Source organism: Hirundo rustica, chromosome 21 (genome assembly GCF_015227805.2).
Source record: "Hirundo rustica isolate bHirRus1 chromosome 21, bHirRus1.pri.v3, whole genome shotgun sequence".
Taxonomy (NCBI): Eukaryota; Metazoa; Chordata; class Aves; order Passeriformes; family Hirundinidae; genus Hirundo; species Hirundo rustica.
The window spans coordinates 7,022,136-7,040,094 of NC_053470.1; the positions used below are offsets into that span (position 1 = coordinate 7,022,136).

General features: G+C 41.0%; 2 protein-coding genes across 7 annotated transcripts in view; one reads left to right on the forward strand and one right to left on the reverse strand.

Moving 5' to 3' along the window:
• Window positions 1-12,173, forward strand: part of MTMR1 (myotubularin related protein 1) — a 34,931-nt gene extending 22,758 nt beyond the window's left edge. For all 6 annotated transcript variants that reach the window (XM_040083946.1, XM_040083947.1, XM_040083949.1 and 3 more), the window contains 2 exons: window positions 905-1,081; window positions 10,108-12,173. In XM_040083946.1, coding sequence (XP_039939880.1) covers window positions 905-1,081; window positions 10,108-10,272 — 342 coding nt within the window. In that variant the 3' untranslated portion in view covers window positions 10,273-12,173. The remainder of the gene's footprint in view (window positions 1-904; window positions 1,082-10,107) is intronic.
• A 1,741-nt stretch (window positions 12,174-13,914) lies between these two features.
• The window catches only part of CD99L2 (CD99 molecule like 2), a 28,327-nt gene continuing 24,282 nt past the window's right edge, over window positions 13,915-17,959 (reverse strand). The window contains exon 11 of the mRNA XM_040083950.1: window positions 13,915-17,660. Coding sequence (XP_039939884.1) covers window positions 17,596-17,660 — 65 coding nt within the window. The 3' untranslated portion in view covers window positions 13,915-17,595. The remainder of the gene's footprint in view (window positions 17,661-17,959) is intronic.

Here is a 17,959-nt window from a genome sequence, read left to right on the forward strand (position 1 = left end):
TTTATTGTTTTTACTCTCTCATTTTGTCGAGCAAGTTACAATTCCTTGTTATATTTAGGTTTTTTGGGTTTTGTTTTGGTTTTTGGGTTTTTTTGGGGTTGTCTCTACTACTTCTGTAGGGGAAAAGTTGCATGTAAATACCACAAGATGGAGCTGAATAACATGTTCTCAGCAAATGCAGGGTTTCCAGACAGCTTTCTTTCATAAATAAATAGGCAGATGCAATTCTCAATAAAGAAATGCCATTTAAGACACAGCAGTAGTAGAAACACATACTTTACAGCACTGAAGGAGTTTAAATTTGCAAGATGAATCTGATGTCAGTTCAGATTTCCAATCTTTGATCTAACCATTATTATGCTGATTAAATTTAGAATAATACAACTTTCAGAAGTGCAAATAAAGGTACAAGTAATCAGTTAAAAGCATAATATCAATTATTTATTAGGAGCAAATAGTATGAGTGGAAAAATTGAATAATTATTATTCACAGACACTGTTTTGGATCTTACAGACTCCATATCTCTTCTCTGATATTCTTGTTACAGCTGATCTTTTTAGTTTAGCTGGTCAGTGTGTAACCATGTATTTAAGTATATATTGCTATAAATTATGAGTAGTACAGGTTGCTTTTGCTCAATTGGACTTTAGTATCTCTGAAAATAATATGTCTAAATCTCCTTTCTTTATTAGCCTTGGACCAAAATAAGTGTTCAGATGTTTTGCTAAAGTTTTAAGGCTGTTTAATGATCAGCTGCTGGAAGTGTTCTCAGACTGCATGTAATTTTCTTGTAGATAAGGTAAAATTCTGACAGAATTACCGATATGTAGACGTTAACACCATATTTTAAACTTTTGCGATCCACGCCATTGATTTTTTTTATTTTAACTCTTTTTCAATCAGGAGGTGAGCACAAAGACTGTATCTCTGTGGTCCTATATAAACAGCCAGCTAGAGGAATTCACCAATCCCTTCTATGTAAACTATGAGAACCATGTCCTGTATCCTGTTGCCAGTCTGAACCATTTGGAGCTGTGGGTGAATTACTACATCAGGTGGAACCCCAGGATGCGGCCTCAGGTGAGAGCTCTCACGTGTCTTCAGTGTTTTCCTGAAGGACACAGAGCTTAGGAGAAATTATCATTTTTCCTAGTGTCAAATGCAGCATTTAATACAAAGGTGCTCATCTGTTGCACGTATTTCAGCTGATAGGGAAAAAGGTGTTTGTCATGAAGGTGATGGAGGATGAGGTTAGACTTGGAAAAAAGATGTTTTTATTAAAGTCACCCACAGACTAGGGAGTTACAGTATCACTGTATTGGCTTGTAAAGATTAACGGGTTTTTTGTCAGAAGATGACTTTTATAATACTTTGTAACACTTTTTAATACTTTTATTGCCCTAACCTTCTCCTCGTTTTTGTGTACCTTCGTTTTTAATCATGCTTTGCCCTCTCCCCAGCACTGACATAAAATACACCAGCAGTTTCTGAAAGAACTGAACTATACCAACTCATTTTGCATGTTCTCTAAACTAAACATCCCATGGATGCTTGTTTTCAATTGACTTTTATCGTTTTTAGCTGGCATGCTAAAGATTAAACACTCCCCATACATGCTCCTTGATTCATCCAGCATTTGTTCTCATAAGTGATGTCTGCTATTCAGATAAATCTCTAAATCTCATCAGACAAATGCTCCATATGCTCTCATGCTTAGAAGTCTGAAGAAAGAACGTTCAGATTGTGTCACAGCCATAATATATCTGAGTGTGCTACACCATCTCTTTATTAAGGTAACATTCCAAGGTACCCCCAAGCTTATTATGATAAATTACCTGTATTAAGTGATTGCTGGAGAGCTGCTTTCATCTTCTAGCAGTTAGAATGAGAAGTGAGTTTCAGATTTATTAGACTTCCACAAGTCAGAGGCTGTTGTAGAAGCTGGTGTTCCAAGGTAAGTTTCAAGGACACTGCACTGGTGGAAGTCCAGGTATCTGAGAAATACCTTTTCGGGTCCTGGGAAAGTCTGGATTGCTTGCTTTTCTCACAGAGGTGTTTCCTCTGAGCTGCTTTGTTTCTCTTACTTGTTAAACCTTTGAAAGATGGTGTATTTTAATTTACATACTTTTCAAGTGGAATTATCAGCTGCTTTTTAGCAAAACACAAACTTTCCTTTAGCCTGTTTGCTGAATACCATTTGGGTGTTGGTTTATGACTTGTATTTGATTGAGGTCTCCAGGCCCTGAGAGCAGGCAGGCTTTGTGAACCACATGAAAGCCAATCCTGGTCCAAAATCGAGAGGGTGGGGAAGAGATCATGAGGAAATGCCAGAGCTGTCATCTCCCAGTGACAGCTCTGCTCGCTGCCTGTCGCTGAGGGCTCTGCCTGCTTCTCCGGAGATGCTCCTCAGTCACTCTGGCACGTGAGAGCATCCACAGAGAGCAGGTCCCTCCATCAGCAGCTGAAGGGGACAAAATGTGATGCTCCTGGTAACTGCCTTGCCTTTCCTGCCACCTGCTTTTCTTGAAGTACTCAAAAAAAGTGTTTCAACTTTTCAGGTTAAGTTCTGTCTTGATACATCACCCCTTGCCTCTTGTGTCTGGCCTGAATTTATGTGATATTTATGACCAACATTTGGGGGTGTTTTACATCTGCTTGGATAAATTAGCAGCAGAAATTACAATTTTTTGTTGCAGAATTGCATTTGCCAGTCTGATTAGGAAAGCACAAACTCATACAAACAAGTAAACAAACAGTTTCTGCAATCACAGTATGCTAAGTTAGCTTTCCTCTGAGTTTGCATTGTCTGGTGTCACACCCTGTTAACCAATTCAGGAACATTCAGATGCATTCAGTGACAGAAAAAAAAAAAATACAGTGACCCTTCTGACACCCAGCAGGTCTCCACTTATCTTCAGTGAAAAATTTTCTTAATCAGTGGATTTATTAAAATAATGGGCATCCCTGCCTACTGATAAAAGGTGATTTTGTTGAATACCTTTTAAAGTGTTCTCTTGATTCTCAGCTAAATGTAAGAGAAAATTAAATATTTAACATGAACAAGTTCTCTGATGATTAGTTCAAGGCAACCTTGTGCTGTTTTATCAGCTGCAAAAACATCTTCAGAAAAGTAAAACATGTTTATTGTTTTTGAGAAGATCGCCAAAGAGGAGAAGAAGCCCAACAGGTGAATTTAAGGGACGATGAATAATAGTATTTTGAATAAAATCAGAATGGATCTTTGATACCTGTTTTCAGCCAACTTGGTGTTATGAGAGAAAAGTCTCACAGGAGCAGGAAAGGGCAGGTTTTGGTTGGAGGCAATATTTTAGGTTTTCTCATTTCTGCTTGATTAGTGAGCTTGATTTTTAAATGGACTGAAAGAAGTATCATTGCACTTCATTGCCTTTTCTGTTGGAAATGAGCATATATGGCCTGCAGTTTTTTGAGGTTTTTTTAATTTGAAAATTACTGAATGCAAATTTGATATTAATTTGTTTTTTGTATTATTGTACTCTGTCTTCAAATACCTGTGTCTTGACCTTTACCAGTGTGGTACAGTCTGAGCATGTTCTTCATTGCTCTAGGACATACATAGTTTATAGAACATTATTCTTATTATTTTTATGTTCTATAAAGATTGCTTAGAATTATTTCTGTCTAAGCTTTGTGGGAGCCTGAGATGGTGGTTGTGAGATCATTGTTATTTGCATCAAGAGTCCTGTTTATTTTGTGTTGCAATAGATCTTGTGCACTTGAGGACACATAGCCTCTTTCCATAGGATTCAAAGCTCAGGAGTCTGAGAAGTGAACACTGTGGAAAATTCTAGGTTAAATGTGGACATCCCTTGTTGCTAAATAGTGCTCCAACAAGGTCATTCTAATTCTTCAGTGAAATAAAATGTTCTTTGATTTGAGTTTGGAGGCGCTGCATCATTATTGACTTCTTGTCCCAAGAAAAGTAGATAGATTTTAGTTCTGTCTTATTTGAGTTCATTGACTGAGAAGACCTTTTTCAGATTTGCCCTTTCTTTGATTGTGTGTGGCACGTGGAAGAGAAGCTCTTCCATTCTCTACTACAGAGGTGTGGGGTCTGTGGGTATGGCCTTACAGAAGACCCTGCTAGTCTGGAATACATTAGATAATACGATGCTTCTGAATTTTTTCAGTTGATCTATATTTTTCCCTTCTCTATGTGGTCATTTCATCCTCTTCTTGATGCTGGTTTGAGGAGTTCTGGCTGCCAGATGTCTTTAGGTATCTCCCTGGGCATTGTTGGAAGGTGGAGAGAGCACAACAATGATGTTCTTGAATATGATCTCTGCAGGGGCAGTATTTTTGGACAATTCACACCATCATTCATATATGCAGAGCATGAGTAAAAGTTCCAGTCCTTTCAAGTCAAGCTGTGAGAGGCAAGGAAAATTATGCATTTTAGTCACTAAATTTTGCACAGTCCATTAGGATATGTTTAGTTCTTTTTATACTTTCTTGGAAATTATGTTTTAACCCTTGGAGGACAGGGCTTAGTTTCATTTTGGTTTTAAGTAGTTTATTTTTCTATGCCTGGTAATTTTTCTTCAAGCTCTGTTCTATTAATTCGTCCACAATGCCCATGTTAATACCACAGAAATCCCTGTAATTTTTCAGATTCATTCTTTTCTTCCTGTGTGTCATGCAGCGTAAAAGGCTAGCACCATCTATCACCTAGAAATTCAATTCAGCTACTCTGATGGTATCATCTGCCAAAGGCAATCACAAAACTTCTGTAGAAGAGTCAGGGAAATTCTGTTGGCTGGTTAGCAGCTCACTTAAAGATGTGAAAGGAAACGGTAGGAGTTAGTAAAGCTGTTTGTTCAGTATGTACAGAAATGGCTGTAAAGTATATAAATAGCTCACAATTGCTGCTTTTATTTGATGCTATTGCAGAAGGATTTGATGTGTTGAACAGTTGAGCAATCAGATGTTAGCTGAGCTTCAGTGTCAATAAACACAAAATATTGTATGGTGAAAACAACAAATAAGATCCTGAGTGTCACTGGGAAAATTGCTGACAATGAACTGGAAAACATAAATACTGAAATGCTTTATCCTGCATGTAACAGGATAATGTGTAACTTGGTGCGTATAACTTACTGCCTGGCACATGGAGTGTTCATGTATTTATCCCTGCCTTCACTCCCTGCCTGGTGTGTTCCCCTCTGAGCAAGCTGACCTTGGGATATTTTGGAATGTCCACACATTTGGTTTATCACCGTTCTGTGGCAGGACAGAGCTCTCTTATGGCTCCGACACTGCTGGTCCTGATTCTCTTGTTTTGAATGAAAGAGTGAGGCAGGAGATGTCAGGAGAAGGAATTGCCTCGTGGGTTAGACAGCTGAGTGTTCTCTTAGCAAAGCAGATTTCATCCCTGCAATTAACAAAGAGTTCCTTTTGAGATGAGGCAGGTTTCATCCAGTAGCTGGTAGTTTCTCTCTAGTTGAGTGTCGAGTCAAGATTTCCAGAGTCTGATTTACTGCAGAGAATTTTCATCTGCAGATAAAAGTCTCAGTATTCAATCAGTATGGAATAAAATAAAACTAACTGCTTATTCTGGATGCTGAAAGAAACTGTAGTTACCTAAGAAAAAGAAATTGTTGTCTTGTAGTGAGCATCAGAATGTGCACAGAATGGGAGAAGCTAGTACTGTGCAAATGATCTTCATTTTCAGGGGTTTCTGACACATTTTGAAGGGCAAGCACTCAATTTCTCTCACATCTCAGATGTCTAAATCTAAGTGGGCTGTAGGTTTTAGCAAACAATGGCATATACAGTTTCCTGAGTCTGGAAATCCAGCAGTTGTTCCAGTTCCCACCTGGTAGCATTCATAATTTCTGTCCTTGCTTTTCCAGGAGGTCAGGGGTTTTTTGCTTGATTTCTCAGGAGCACACCTCTACAGGAAGTGTGGAAGTATTGACTATTATTGAAAACTGCTGTCTTCATCACTGGAGATTGCCTTTTGCTACAAGTGTCCTGTTAACTAGGCTGTCAGAGCTCCCAGTTCTTCACAGAGAGGAACAAAAAGCTCAAGTGAAAGATATTGTTGTCTTTCCAATGCACAGAGTAGGCTTTTGGAAAACTGACAGTCTTAAGTTGAGCAATGCATTTAAAATAACCATTTCCTTCTGCAGCTTTTCTTCCCTGTTGCCAAAATAGATAAAGTGTGCTCGCTGAACAAGACAAAATGCATTCACTGCTGAACAATTTTCATGTGAATGGCAGTCCTGGAGCTAGTAGAGCAACACTCAGTAGATATCCATCCCATTAAGGCTTGGTGGTACTATGAGTGAGTAGCTATTATAATTTCTCTTACATCTATCCTTGTGTTGACAAATTTTGCTATCCAAAAGCACTTCAGGATCCTGAAGGATTCCTTGGGAATGAAAACCTGAAAATCAATCCTGAAAGTGAGCTGTAGTAATTCCGTGAAGAGGAAGGCTTGACTTTGTGAGGAAATGAAGCTGTCTTATGTCTAGGTGGTTTTTATATGGGATGTAGTATGTATATGGTATAGCATAACCAGTTTCTCTGTGGGCATAGTTTAAAAAAAAAAAACCACACTTTTATTTTTCCTCAAATCCTTCCCCAACAGGAATAATTCATCATAACCGTGGAGTGGCTTGTGCTCAGCATTTCACTGCACCAAGTTCTGCTTTTGATGTATGTGGATAATTCAGTTTAACAAACAGTTTCATATCAATGGTATTTTTAGCAATAAAGAATGTTTTTAGCAGTGTTCTAAGTATTTTCCTGCTCAGTGTAGGCAGTAGGTACCCTGTTGTTAGGGTGGAGGAAATTTGAATGCTTTTGAATGAAATAGGCAGCAAAGGAAGCTAAATGAGGAAAATAACCACCACCCATTTTAACTGGTGCATTTGCAGAAACCTACAATCAGTTCTTCCTTAGTGTAGAACATTACTTGGCTCACTCAATTTTGGCAGCATTTTTCTGCTTTTTACAGGTTGGGAGTGGGGTTTCAGATATTGCAGGTATCATTAGTAGTGTGAGAATCATGTCACAGCTTACAGGGGAACGAGACTGCACAAACCAGAGAGGAGAAACTCTGTGGGGAGACAGGGCAACTGGCAGTATCCTGGAGAAGAACAAGGAACAGGGAAGAAGTGCAGAAGCTGAAGGTAGCTGCAGGTGAATGAATGGTTTGTATGAGGAGGGGATCAAGCCCTATGTTGAATTGTGGCTTGATGGAGAGCAGTTGAACTGGAAACTTAGAGAAGTGTTGAAATGGGGAAAAGCGGAAAAAAATGTGAATCTCCCTAAATAAAATCTTTTTATTTAAAAAAAAAAAAAAAAAGTTCCTTAAGTAACTCAGTGAAAAGAGTGGTAATGGAATAAAACTAGGGATTTGAGTGTGATCGGCTTCTGTTTGTAGTTAAGTTTTAGAGAAATCTATTTCTTATAAATAGTACATGGCAGATATTTTTTATGAAGTTAATCCTTCAAAATCCATTAAAAGGTATGTAATACATTCACCTTTATGTTTCTACTTCATTTTTACTGGACTATTGTGTTAAATCACAGAAATGAAATTTGCTGGTTTTCAGCGCATTGAGATAATAGTTTAAATAGCACATGAAGAACATCCTGAAGAGCAATGGCTCAGGCAATTTTCCAGCCCATCCGAACTGTAGGTGCGCTGCTGGGTAGAGTTCCATGTGTGTGTGCTCCTGTCATGCAGCAGAAATAGCTGTGTGCTTTTAGCTGGGTTAAGGACAGAAATGATGGACCTGGCTGTAGAAGCTGAGCGTTGCCTGGCAGCATCACTGTGGTGTGACAAAGGAGAGAGGATGCACACTCTGCTGAGAATCTGTGGACTAGAGCAGCAAAAATAAGTTGAATGCAGCTGGGTGATAGGGCCAGAGTCATCTTTTGAGCTTCCACTCCTAATTTGAGAGGCAGAATGAGAGAGTAGAAAACAGTACAGCTGCTGTCAGCTTCGCAACAAATTCATCTCAGGCAAACCAATTACAAGATTTCTTAACAAGGCAGTAATAAAAGCTTGCCTTGGAGACACACTTTTAGGGTTAAGGAGTAACAGATCTTTTAATAAACCACCTTCTTCAAACTTCTCGTTCCTTACAGAATCTGTCACTCTTGCACTTGCTTTCATTTAAGCAGTGGCAAAGCGAAGGAGAGCCTCGTTCACAGCAAGCCATTACAGGTGTTATTGTGCAGGTTGTTGGAGCCATTTCCTTCTGAAGAAGGTTTGATTTGAGAGAGGAGTCTCGTGATGAAGCAGAGCAGGGTGAAGTGACAAAAATGGAGATGGTTGTCTGTAAGAATTTGTACAGGATGGTTCGAGGATACACTGACAGCAACAGGTCAGCCTGGGAATAAGTCTTTAGGAAGAGTGGAAATTAATTTGTAGTGTAATTTGAACATGAACCTTGTAAAAAATCAGCTGTTGTCAGCTGCTTGAGATTTTTCTAGACTGCATTTGGCTTGTTATCTCATGAGATTAAAGTGTGCATTGGAAGTTTAATATGAGAAACATGTTTCTGGAATTTTATTGTTTAATACTGTGTGCATCTACGTGATGCTGTGTTAATGGCAATCAAAAACAATCTTTTCCTGGGAAAGGCATTGTATCAGAAAACCCTTTGTGTTTACACCACCAGATGAAATGGCATGGTGATATTTTTGTAGAACTGTCTTGCAGTGTTTAAATCTAATGTGCCCTTACTAAAAGATGGACAGTATTTTGAAGGTGACCCCTTTTTTTTCCCTGCTGTATTACCCTACTCTGCCCTGCTTACAGCTTAGCTGGGCTCTAAAGGTTTGCACTGAGTCCCCAAGTTGGTGTTTCTGACTGAATTGTTCTGTAAAATTTCATCCAGGAAGGTTCAGTTGCTTATGAGAAAGTGACTAAGAAAAATGTTTTCCCATATGAAAATATTGGGAAGCTTATGGGACTTCTGCTGGGGCAAGGGGCTGTTTTTTCTGTAAATGTTCCATTTCTAGGGCAAACAAGAGATTTTAGTAAGATTGTATTTCAGAAACTGTCTCACTCAAATCCTGGAAGGAATTCCTCCTGGTTTTTGCTGTTTCCTTCACGTGGCACCGTGTGCCATGGCAGGCTCAGGTGTGCATCCCAGCCTTTAACAATCACAGCTAAGCAGTAGGGACTGATAGCGGGTGAATGCAGTTCCCTGGAGCCTGGCATTCCAGAGCCCAGGGGATAAATTACTCCTCTAGCAATCCACAGGTCTCCCAGTGCTGCATTTCCCCATGATTGTTGCGTCAGTGCAATTAAATCCTTTTCTTGTCTTGCTCTTTCCAAAAGCCATAAACAATTAGAGCTCGTACAGGATAAAATAAATTAAAAGCAACTTAGGGTAAAAGTTTTTTGGCCTTGTTGTGGAATTTGGAAGAGGGGGAGGGTTCTCTGTGCCTGTCTGAGATAACAAATCCAGCTGCAAAATCCAGTATGGCTTCAATCTTCCTTTGGCCACAATATAGTTGAATGTTTCAGATGACTATGAAAGGGCTCTGGTGCAGAATGGTGCATCTCTGATGTTTGTTGGGTAATGCCAGAAGCAGAAACCTGTACAGTGCACTTCTGTGAAAGATTTATTGGAGTAAGACTCTGGGAGGTCCAGGCACCATTCACTTGGCTGCTGCACTTTTCTCACTGGAAGGGGTCAGAGTCCTGGAAAGATGCCTGGTTAGAAGAGTAACAAGATGCTCCATATGGAGCCAGCTTTGTGAACTCTGTGTAAAAATCATTCCCAGGAAAGGCATTTTAAGTTCAGCTGACAGTGGTATTGGTGAGAGACACAGGTACATTTATTGGAGTATGTTTGGGATCCCATCAAAACCATCTGCAAACACTTTTTAATAGGTTCCCTGCCAGTTCTGTTGTTAGAAAGGGAGAGTTTCCTGCAGCGTTTCATTTCAAATGACTAAAGAAACACTTTCTCTAAATATTGACATACCAAAATTCACAAGTGTTGAATTCCTTGTTATTGAAAGCAACATCAGACGCCTTGCTGGAAGAAAATAACTCGCTCTGAGAGTGAAAGCAAGCCTTTTCTTTCTTCACCTGGCAGGTTCCAATCCACCAAAACCTCAAGGAGCTCCTGGCCATCCGGACAGAGCTTCAGAAGAAGGTTGAGGACCTGCAGCGGGAGGCTGCCACGCGCTCCATTTCCTCCTCCTCCGACAGAGGCTCGTCTCCTTCCCACTCTGCCACGCCAGTGCACACCTCTGTGTGACGGGGAGCACAAGCCATGTGAAAAAATCCCTGTCAGACCACGCAGAGCAGGGTGAAACGCTTCTCCCACCACAAAAGGATCGCGAGTGACTTGTAGTTGCTGTGCTCTCCACGCCTTACTCTGTGTCTGATACTGTCACAACGAGGCCAAAAAGAGCTTCAGTAGATGGGATGTATTTTCTTGTTGGCAGTTCCCACACGTGTTTTGACACTCTAGCTAAGTCACCAATCGTGAAATTAAACTTTGTTTTGAGCAACTAACAATTTAACCGTTCTAAAAAGGAATCCATCTGCCGAGCAGACAGAAAAATGCCTCACACACTGTCTAGAGTACTATGCCTGGTTGAGAGGATCAGATGAAATGCCACATGATGCTTACACAGGACACAAAATGTCTTTCTGAATGGGAACTCCTTATTTCACTCAGTTATATATATACTTTTTTTTTTTTCCTAGAGCAATTTATTTTTTTTAGGTAATGCACTTCGAAATTGATTTTAAAAGAGGTGTGTTCCAGTGTAGTCAGTTTTACATTTCGAACTAAATATGCCATTAAAAGTGGATGAAGTTGAGCTGGATTTATCAAGTACACCACACTGACTCGTATGATGTAATATATTTGGTAAAGCATGTATTTTAGGGGTTTTTTTTAATGCCTTTTGTACAAGTTGAAATAAAGTCTTTTGACTGTTTAGCTTATTATTCAGTTTCAGCCTCCCGAGCGAGGGGTAAACTTGCTCACGTCAAGGTCTTGTACAAAGTAAGAGTTTGTTTTCTAGCAAATGGTAATATTTGGGGCTGGAGTGACACCCAGCTGTGTAAATTGTATAGTCTGTATAGCTGCACATTGTGAAGTGTGTTTTGTTTCTAAATGTACACACAAAATGCAAAGCTGTGTGCGTTTATACCCATGTGTATGTGATGTTAAACACATGCATCCTCCCGTGGGTTTAAGCTGGACGTTGACAAAATGGATCCTGCCTGTCCAAACCCTTCTGAGGACCTTAACTTGCAATGACTTTGTTTGACAAAGTTTTTTGAATAATATGATGTTGGGGTTTTTTTCTTGAAATAAAGCCTCTTGACTTTTTGGTTTTTTTTTTTTAAATTCCTACTAGCAATTTTTTCTGTAAATGTATAATTTGTGTTGTCATGTTAAATATACATTCTCAACTTTTCTTACACCTCCCCCCAGAAATACTCATATTGGAGAGATTTGATTACTGTAACATTCCTCCTTTTAGAAAATTACTCACTGGCATTCTTGGAAGGCCTAGAAATGGTGCGTGCTGCAAATTTTCCCTGGATTGTTTTCCTTGCTGTGCTTCGTGAAAATCTGGTTCTTCTCCTTAGGAAACAAATCTCACAGCTCTGCTTTTTGACTCGTGCTTGTATTGCTCCAGGCTCTGCTGGTGGGAATTAAGCCCCATTCTTCAGAGCCAGTTAATTCTTTATGGTGGCTGTGGCTTTTACTGGCTCTGAGGATTCATTTCTTGCCGCACATTTGCTCCCCGTGCGCCACGGCGCTTTTCTGTGTCTCCTTCTGTGCATTAACTGTACTCAGCACGATGTTCATGAGCCAGGTGAGGTGCTGAGCACCTCCCCAGCTTCAGCTGGAGAGGCTGCAGTGCTGTGTCCACGTTTACTGGGCGGTGCAGAGCATTTCAACCTGGCCTTTTTGCTGTAGTGAATGCTTTTTGTAGTAAATGTTCACCTACACGAGCACAGCTTAAGGGAGGTTTGCAATGTTGCATCTCTTAATCAACCTCAGGCTCTTTAGAAATAGATGAAAGATGTTTTCCTGTAAAAATGGTTCTGCTGAGCGGTGTGCCAGCGGTGAATTTTACGTTGCCAAAATATGTTGAGCTGGTATTGAATTAAACTCTTCCTTGATTTCCTTGACATTTCAACTGTATATTAAAGTAAAGCACATTATCTCCAAAATGCAGTGCTAAAGAAAATCTTTTGAAGTTTTTTGCTCTGTATGTGTTAATAATCACAACATTTTCTCTTTAATTTTTGCAAAAGCGATGACTGGATTAGCTTGGGCGTTCTGAGATTCTTTAAAGCTCGGATTTCTAAAGCTAAACTCTGTGAATTTGGTCTTGTATAGAAGAACATCAGTTATTTCAGCTGACTGGCTGTGTATCCACCAGCTTGAACACAGCTCAGCGAGTCCGTGATGTGCAGGAAGAGCTCTGGGGGAGGCTCCTGCTGTTCCAAGTGTCAGCACAATGGATGGGTTTGTACATACTTAGCATGGAAATATTCCGAGGTATTCCACAGCTCATGTGGGCTACTTAGAGCAGAGCTTTACACTGAGGAGATGATTGTTGTACTCAGTCTGCTGCGTGATAATCAGGCTTTTTCCTATTGATTTAACAACTAATTCTGTCTTTTTTTTTTTTTTTTTTTTTTTTTTTTTTTTTTTTTTTTTTTTTTTTTTTTTCCCGGTAAGGCAGTACTGAACTAGCTAAGGGAAGAGCAGAATCCTGTTCCCTGTCTGATGCTGTTAACTTCTGGCTCAAAAGCTAGATCTTCTGCTTTGGTTTTTGGTTTTGACTGCTCAGTATAAAGGGAATGTGCAAGGACAGCAAGAAGTTCCATTTGGCTTGTAGGATTTTCCTATTGTCAACGACATGTGAGAGGGGGTACAGCCTGAATCCAGGGTCCCAGAAGGGGATGAAGCCTTGGTAACCAGCTGGCACATTTTTTGCTTGTAATTTTTTGCTTGTAAAGTGAGTTAAATGAATCGTCAGCATCAGAGACTTAGCCACTTTAGCCCTGTTTCAGAGCTGAATTTACGCTTCTTTCTCCTTTGTAGATGAAAGTAATTTTTGTTGTTGTTTCATTAAAATGGAAGGCAGCTTTTAGAGCCGATAAACACTCCTAAACTGCCTGGTTCTGCTCCCTGCAGAGGCAGCCTTCTCAAGGAGCCTGAGCTTTAAACAAGAAGTGTTTCATTGCTTTCATTCTCCAAGAGAAGCTGTTCTGATTCCTGTGTTGTGTGTAGTAACACCGAGAACAGCTGGTTCTCTGAAAGCTGCAAACAAGGAATCAAGGGCTCTCATTCATGTGCACTGAGCCTCACCACAGAGGACACAGTAAAATGGGCAATTCTGACCATTCCCCAGGTGAAACATTTATGGTAGAAAGCAAAAAGGAATGTCCATTTGCTGAGACCGTATCTGCTGAACTAAGGGTATTAATAGCTTTTAACTGCCAGATCTTGTGCAGCTGGGAGGAAAGAGTTAAGAAACATGAGTCAGAAGCAGTTAGTTTGAAATACAAACCACCTTTTTTGACTGTGAGACTGAGCATTGCATCATTACACAAAGCTTAGTTTGCACTGCATGGGAGATTTATCTACTGGGTGTGAAAATGTAAAGAAAGCTGCAGGAAACCTAAGGCAGTGCTGCTGGGTGACCTGAGAGAGAGAGCATCTGTGTGTGTGTGCATGCAAATACTCCATTTTTAACGTTAAAGTTTTCATAGTGGTGTTTGTTTTCTCACAAAGCCCAGTTTGGATTGGTTTTTCAAATGAAGTCTTCAGTGTACTTAGAGAAGAGGTGATGTACCATAAGGATACAGCCAAACATTACTTCCAACATTAAAAAAAGGCACAAAAAAATCAAGTCAAAAATGTCTTTCTAGTCAATTTGGTTTATTTGGTGTTTTCCAAAGGTAGTTAAATTCTGGGTTTTTCCCCCCCTGACCCTTACACACACATTAACAAAATGTATTTTATTACAGCGTAACATTCAACCTTCATTTGGTACAGGTCACTTCTGCAGCAGCAAGGAATCTGCCTTGCTTCTGAGTTAGAACTTCACTCAAAAGAAAGGGGTCTCTAATTTATGAACTTCATTTATTCCTGAACCTCATCTGTTAGAGAAGCAATTTTTACAGCCTCAGCCTGCCGAACCACCCTTCTTTTTCCGAATCTCCATCAGTATTACGGGCTAATTCTGCTTTTATCACAACAAATGAATAGTTAAGGATGACAGTGGAGCACTTGTAAGGGTTCATTAGTGGGGTTGCATGAAAATGACTGAGTTTATAGTGCCAAAAAGATCTGAAATTCGTGTCAGCTGAGGAATCTGAAAGGAGCTACTGCCAAAGAAAAATGCAAGTAATTGAGAGAATAAACACGAAAAGAGCCAGCTGAATTCTTTCAATTCTCTCTTTTCTCTGTCAAACCTTTGACAAACCTTTTCTGAATCATTTTATTGCCATTTAAAATCGCTGTAGAATGAGGTGTCATAAGAAAAAGAGCTCGAAGCATACATAGTACAAAAATTCTCAGGGACGTTTGTATATATAGGTTTTGGACTCATGAAAAAGAAAAAAAAGCAACCCAATTTTCTAGTGGTTTATTGCTGTTTTTTATAAAGGACAAGAAAGTTCATGTCATGTATAGAGCTTAAAAGCAGGATTTTTAAAAAATCCATATCCCAATTTAAGTGAATAAATAGTAATTAAATGAAAGTAGAAGTCAGTGCTGGGTCAGCTGTTCTAGAACCTGGATCGCTACTAGGAAAATTCACAGGAAACCTCTGGGTTGCTATAATGCTTAAAATATAGATGATGTATAAACTCCCTGTTTCTCAGAGACTGGTGGCAGTTGAGGTGGAAGAGGGGACAAACAGCAATAAAAAATCATTTGAGCCTTTGCTGACATTTACCACTAAGACTGACTTTTGTTCAGTTTTGAAGAGAAGGCCAAGCCTAATTTCTCTGCTGCAGGATTTGCAAGCATCTTCCTGTTTGAAATCCTAGAGGAAGAAATCTTGAATCCTGTCGCTGTTCACTTTGGAAGTGTTCTCTTTCACTGCATTTATGGATTTCCACACACCTACAGGTTACACTGAAGTGTCAGCAGTCTCCTGCCTTAGAGAGGAGCCTTGGGCAAAGCAGCAGCTTCTGAGTCCCAGAACCTGGGGTGGCTTTTCCAGTGAAAGAGCTTGCTGCCCTTCTTCGTTACATTTGTGACCTGCAGTATTTTGAATTAGACTTGTGCTCCCTCTGTGCCCTGCTGTAGGAGCTCCCCAGAGCAGGGGTGGAAGCTGTACCCTTTAAACCACGCTGATATTGACAGGGCAGGGTAAAACCCGAGATCTGCAGTGCAGGAACGTGGTCACTGGCAAAGTGAGAGGAGGAATTCTAGGCACTAAGCTGGGAAAACAGCTTCTGGTGATCATCAGTGCCCTGCTGTAACACTTCACCTACAGTAACTTACAGAAAACACATTGCACGCTACAGCTTTCAAACGTGCTTGGGTAGGAACAAAAAACAAGTGCTTGGGACTGGAGATCCACAAACTCAGCTGTGTGGCTCAGCCAGCACCTGAGCTCCTGTTGCAATTCTGCAGGCCACACTTCCTCCAAGCAAACCCTTCTCTGGGACCGAGCAAACAGTGCCTCCCATCTCTTTCCTGAGCTTCCATTATCCCAGCCAATTATTGACATTTCTTTCCTATTCCAAGCTCATTCAGAAAACAAAGCAGCAGTAGTTCAGAGCAGTATTGTTGTAGCCTAAGTGTTCTAAATAGTTGTGAGGCACCTTACAAACGACTGTAGCTGTTCTGCCAGAGCTAGCATAAGGCTTTAAAAATGCAGCTGTTAAAAAGAGCATAAGGAATTGTGCAGCTATTGCAAAATACTTAACCAAGTTACTGGGCAATTTCCTTCCAAATGGAGCTGTTAGAGAGCGATGCTCCTGGGCTCATTCACCTCCTGGCAGGGCTTTCTGGAAGTCATGTCTACCTGAAAGCTGTGAATTTGTACATCATACCGAAAGGCTTGATTTTCTTAACACACGCTCATAAAACACGGAGTTTGCAAACCCATGTACGAAGTGCCTACATTTCAGGTTTGTATATAAACAGTGAGTACCTCTTCCATCATGTGAAGTGAAATTTCCTTCACTTGAGAGCATGCTTTTTAAGCAATCATCGATTTGGAAAAACGTATTGGAAAGTGGCAGTTAGCCACAATTCAGCAGCACTCGAAAAGGTTGCTGGGGAGGGATTAGGAATCCAAACAGAACTTCTTGCAGGACAGTGAAGGTCGGGTGTAGGCAGCGGTTTGGCAGCGTGGCAGGAGCTGTGTGTGCACTGTCCTGGTGCAGCCCAGTGTCCTGCTGGGCACCACTCGCAGCCCAGCGCTTCCCAGGCAGCTGCAGGAACCCCATGCAGGACAGGAAAGGACAGTAAAGCCTTTCTTAAAGCTTAGCCAGTGACACAAAGAGTGGAGCTTAAATCCTTTTTCTGCCTCTGGGAGCACTCCTGATAGTTGCTGATAAAAGAAGGAGGGGACTGCACCTTGTTAAGCTTGACTTCTGTTGTGGTACTGAGCACTAAAGGTCTTAACAGATACCACTGTATTTTCTTTTGGGTTAGATCTGTCACTTGTTCTGGTGTGACTGAGATCTGAACCCGTCCTTGAAAGCATCCATATGCACACAGCTTTAATTGACAACATAGGTGCCTCAAGTGAGAGACAGAATCACAGAATGAACTAAGTTGGAAAAGACCTTTGAGATCATCAAGTCCAACCTATGACCTAACCTAACACCTCCTCATCAACTAACCCGTGGCACTGATGTCTAACCTAAACTTCCCCTGGCACAGCTTAAGACAAAGCGGATCACTTCAGTTCCATTCTGCTCTGCAGCACAGCAGAGCGTTCAAATGGCATCTGCCGAAAGTGACCACTGCACGCTCTACCATCAACTCCAATTGTGACTCGTGTGAAAATCAGCTCCTTTGGGTGGAAGCCCAGTGCTGGGTGGTGAAACATCCTCAGCTCCTGGCTGGGGAGCAGGGAGTCACCTGGCTCAGCCCCAGGCCCCACACGAGGACTCACCATAGGCACTTCATTTTTAGGTGTGGCCACACGCAGGGCTGCGGCGCACCCTCAGGAAACGTGCAGCTTTGTCACTGGAAGTGACACTGCCCGGAGCCGACGGCAGAAGGTGGCTGGAGGCTTTGCAGGGTTTGGCTTTGGATTGCTATTTACAGGCACTTCACTGTCCTTGTACCTGTAAGCTCTTGAAAACTGACCACAGCTTGAAGGACCTTCTGTGGATTTCCCTACGAGCGCACACCAACCCTACGCTACCGCTTCTGTGTAAACATAAACCTCTTCACAAAAAATAAACGCATGCTGCCAGTCTAACCCTAAAGCCTACAGCAATAAAAAGCCAGTTCAAGCCTAAATACACATTAAATAGCTTTGGAGTCAAATTAAATTAAAAGCTAAGTTACAAGCATGAAAGATCTCCGTTGCTGCTGACTGATTATTTCCTAGCCCTGGGTCACGCTTTACATCTTCGCGCTGTCTTGTTTTGGTGGTTCTGCTGACTGCGTTTCCAGGGCTGAATATTTAACTGGGGAGAAAGAGAAAAACCCATGAGTACAATAAGCACGGGATGGAACCAGGGCCCAGCACTGCCTGACTGCATGTGACACTGGAAAAGCCTCGATTGTCTGTCACTGAAAGAAAGATCATGCTTCTCTTGTGCAAGACTCTCGATGGCTGCTTACATGAAAGCTAAACGTTAACTGCCATCGTTTCCAGCCTGAGCTCCTTGGGCTCTCACCAGGCTTTCCTTTGTAAGAGTAAAGGGGTGAAAAAGCACCGTGGTGGGTGTTCCACAAAAGCTGCAGCATCACCGAAGCGCTGCCA